Source organism: Dipodomys ordii, unplaced genomic scaffold, assembly GCF_000151885.1.
Source record: "Dipodomys ordii isolate 6190 unplaced genomic scaffold, Dord_2.0 Scaffold2373, whole genome shotgun sequence".
NCBI classification, from domain to species: domain Eukaryota; kingdom Metazoa; phylum Chordata; class Mammalia; order Rodentia; family Heteromyidae; genus Dipodomys; species Dipodomys ordii.
In genome coordinates, this window is record NW_012269589.1 from 7043 (window position 1) to 11430 (window position 4388).

Consider the following 4388-nt stretch of genomic DNA (forward strand, 5'->3'; position numbering starts at 1 on the left):
ACCAACCACTTGGAATCACACACCTGTTTCTGTGTAGGGAACTCATCTAATGTGATACCCACAATGAGAGCCACAAAGCAGCCATCGAGAGGGACGGCGCCATAGGGACTGGAAGCGCAACCAGGGATGTCGGGGACTGGAAGCTGGTGTCTCTTACCGGCTTGTGGTCTGGAAGCAGGAGTGCAGGCCGACCAGGAAGGGGTTGCTGGATGCCTGCTCAAACACGTGCTTCTCGGTCTGCACCCAGTCAATGTCCTGAAAGAGACACCACGAAGGGTTGTGAGGCTCCCGGAGGGAAGGTCTCCGCCTGACTGAGGCCCCGGGAGTCCTTGGTGGAGAAAAGTGAGCAGGAGCCCGCCCGCCCGACCGCCACCCCCATGCCAGCACCCGCCCGGGTGCTCATCATCCACGCCACTGTTGGACTGCAGCCATGCAGCGCTCGGGAGACTGTGGGGGACAGGATGGCATCATCGAGGTGCGTCCACCATCACCAGCCACCCCCCCATCTTGACCCCACTGCCCACCTCCACCGCCCCATAAGCCATTCTTATGGCCTCTGGGCTTAAAAAAAATTGTGGCTGTATTGGGGTTTGAACTTACTGCCCTGCTCTCGCTAGGCAGGTGCTCTACTGCTGCTGCACGCCTACAGCCCTGGTTTTTGCTGGCTACTTTTGGGTTAAGGTCTCACGTCTTGCCGGGACACATGTCTGGACTTCAGTCCCCTCATCTGAAGGTTTCGTTACTGAGGGGTGTGGCTCCGTGTCCACTCCCCTCTGTCGGGATGACGCGAGGGGACTTCTCTGCCTGGCTGGCCTGGCCTGCGGTCTCTGTGGCCTCGGCCTCCCACGCAGCCTGGCCGGCCTCAGCCCACTTTCCCACTCCAGACCCATGGCTCCTCGTGCCCCAGACTCGGCGCTACTCAACACCTATGCTCGGGCGGCCCCCGCTTTGGACCAGGCCTCCACAGAGCTCTTCGTCTACCACATCCGTGCTCACACGACCAGTGCCTGGCCCCATCCCTTGCTGCCCCCGAGGACTCTGCGTCAGCACATGTGTGGCCCCCAGGAACTGAGTCTGCGTTTCCATCTGCCCATCAGCTGCAGGAGAGAGCCGTGACCAAGGACCCCAGCCCGGAGTGGCAGGAACTGCAGAGCCGAGGTGGGGGCTTGGAGTCACTCCTGAGGGAACGGAGGTGAGGAGGAGGAGGGGCGGAGGTGAGGAGGGGGGGGCGTGGGAGTCACTCCTGAGGGAACGGAGGTGAGGAGGAGGAGGAGACTTGGTGACACCTTGAGGGAATGGAGGCGAAGCTGGCCCTTCTTTCTTCTTCTTCCTCCTCCATAAATTTACATTTTGTCCCGCTGATCTCTCCGGGAACCTTTTCTTGAGTCGAAGCTGCTCACTCTCACTTCATTAAGTGCACACTCACCACGGAACTCCGACCTACACTGCCGGCCTTTACAAGATCTGAATCCAGGGCTGGGAAGGTGGCTCAGTGGTAGAGCGCTTGCCTTGCATGCCTGAGGCCCTGGGTTTGATTCCTCAACACCACATAAAGAAAAAAGCCAGACGTGGCGCTGTGGCTCAAGTGGTAGAGTGCTAGCCTTGAGCTGAAGAGCTGAGGGACAGCGCCCAGGCCCAGAGTTCAGGCCCCACGACTGGACCCCCCCACCCCCCAAAAAAAAGATCTGAATCCAGCCAGATGAGTGAATTACAGCAAAAGTCCTCAGGATTTATGCACAAACAAGACAACTTGCCATCCTCAAAAAAACACCAGCCACACAGGGCAGGACTTGAGTGGGAGTGGGAAGAAGAAAGAATAAGCAAGTGAATCATTAACGCAACAACAAGAGAAATGGCTGATGAAAGAAGAGTAGATCCTCAAAAACTTGAAGACTATTGAGAGACGGCGGTTAAACAAGACAAGAAAAAGAGCCAGGCACCGGTGGCTCCTGCCTGTAATCCTAGCTACTCAGGAGGCTGAGATCTGAGGGTCGAGGTTCAAAGCCAGCCCAGGCAGGAAACTCTGTGAGACTCTTATCTCCAATAAACCATTATAAAACCAGAAGTGGTGCTGTGGCTCAAGCAGTAGAGCGCTCGCCTTGAGCTGAAGAGCACAAGGACAGCGCCCAGGCCCAGAGTTCAAACCTCACGCCCAACAAAAAAGAAAAAGAAAAAGAAGATGCAGGACATGAGAGACACATCAACAAAGAGCTAGCTAGGAAGCACGAACACACAGGCAACAACAAAAGAAGTGGAAAACAGGCTATCAGGGGTCGAAGATGAAAGCAGAGGAGTTAGAACCATCCAAGGTGCTGAAAACACACTCAGAACATACCAGAGGCAAAGATCAAATCTACATATGACCGGAAGAGAGAACCCATCCAACAAAGTAGTAACAGAAAACTTCCCCAACCTCAAGAAAGACTCTCACCCAGCTGACAGAGGCTCCAGAACTCCAAGCAGGCAAACCAGACAAACATCACCCCTAGACACATTGTCGTGAAATCTCATGAAATCTTACAAAATAAGGAATTAATTTTAAAGGCAGAAAAATCGAAGAGGGGACTTTATTACAATAGAAAGAAGATTAAAATGACCGCAGATTTCTCAACACACACTCTAAGTGAAACAGAAGCTAGAGAAAAAGTCTAGGAATAAAGAATACTAGATTTAAAGAGCACACAAAGCGAGAACTAAGCACAGCACTAAGTAAGGCTGGTGTGACTCAGGGGGGACGTGCTTGCTCCAGTTCAACTCCCACGATTGCAAAAGACTGCAACATACAAGCCACTGGCTCTCCAATCTCTCTTCTCTTTGGCGGTCGTGAGGCTTTGACTCGGGCTGGGCGCTGGCTGTCCCTGAGTTTTTGCACTCAAGGCTAGCACTCTAGCATGTTGAGCACAGCGCCACTTCCAGTTTTCTGGTGGTTCACTGGAGATAAGAATCCCACAGACTTTCCTGCCTGGGTTGGCTTCAAACCACAGTCCACAGATCTCGGCCTCCTGAGTAGCTAGGATTACGGGCGTGAGCCACGGCGCCCGGCTTCATTCCCAATCTTAACACAAAGCCTCATGTGGAACCAGCCGGGCCCAGCCAGGCCACGCGTGGGGCACACCCGGGCAGCCTCTGGCAGCCCCCGTCTTGTGTCTCAACACAGCATGCACAGCACCCAAGGGGAGGGCAAGGCACCCCCATGCTTCCTGAAGCCCCCGTCAGTGCCGCCTGGCCCCCGGCGAGTCCTGCCCGTGGCGGCTCCCGGAGTGTGCGTACCTCATCGTCATGGACCAGCTCCTTCTTCACCACCTTCATGGCATAGATCTGGTCGTTCTTCTTTAGCCGCACCAGGAGGACCTTGGCGTAGCTCCCACGCCCGATGACCCTGATGAGGTCAAAGTCCTGCAGCCCGAGCCCCTGAGAGATTTTTATTCCATCCACTCCATCGATGACAGGCTTAAGGTCCTAGAGGGGAGGGCAAGACATGCACTGCGCCCGTGCCCCAGGCCCCGTGGCCCACAGCGCCTCCGCGCCCACCAGACTCAAGACAGAGAGGAAGGATCAGGCTGGGCCTGAAGCCCACCGGGGCGGCCCCCCGGGCAGGGCCCTAGGGTCACACACTCTGGGTCCCCTCCAGGGGATGCCTGCTGAGACCTATGCCACATGCAGCTGCCACTAGAGGGCTATGAGAAGAGAGGCGGGCAGAACTCCCTGCAGGGAGTTTCTTTTTTTCTTTTTTTTTGTTGGTCATGGGGCCTGAACTCTGGGCCTGGGCGCTGTCCCTCAGCTCTTCAGCTCAAAGCTAGCGCTCTACCACTTGAGCCAAAGCGCCACTTCCAGCTTTTTCTGCTTATGTGGTGCTGAGGAATCGAACCCAGGGCCTCATGCGTGCAAGGCAAGCGCTCTACCACTGAGCCACCTTCCCAGCCCCTCTGCAGGGAATTTCTAGCCAGGACGTCTACGGTACAGAAAGGAGCTGCTGGTGGGGCTGGTCAGTAGAGGCAGTGGATCTGGCTGTCTGAGATCCCCTGGGTTGCACCAGACACACTGCCAGGCAGAGAGCATGAGTCTCAGAGACCATGCTTGTCACGGGGAGAAAGGCAGGGACCAGCTCTGGGAGGACTCTGCTGGGCTGAGACAATCACCGAGCTGGATGTAGACAGGGCTGGATGGGACCTGTTGGCCCAGCTTTGGAAGAAGCCACAGAGGCAGCACAGGACGTGGTGGGCCAGGAAGGCCAAGGAGGGCAAAAAGGGAAGGCTTCTTTAGGCAGAACATATCTGATAAAAATTGCGCTCAAGGGCTGGGAAGGTGGCTCAGTGGTAGAGCGCTTGCCTTGCATGCCTGAGGCCCTGGGTTCGATTCCTCAGCACCACATAAGCAAAAAGAAAAAA

At 55.8% G+C, this 4388-nt stretch overlaps 1 protein-coding gene across 1 annotated transcript; it reads right to left on the reverse strand.

Moving 5' to 3' along the window:
* Positions 1–75: 75 nt before the first annotated feature.
* On the reverse strand, positions 76–3459 carry LOC106002046 (protein kinase C zeta type-like; the record flags this gene model as incomplete). The annotated part of the gene is made up of 2 exons (XM_013036970.1): positions 76–255; positions 3271–3459. Coding segments are annotated over 2 exons (291 nt in total), but the record flags the coding sequence as incomplete, so codon positions are not given.
* Between the last annotated feature and the right edge of the window lie 929 nt (positions 3460–4388).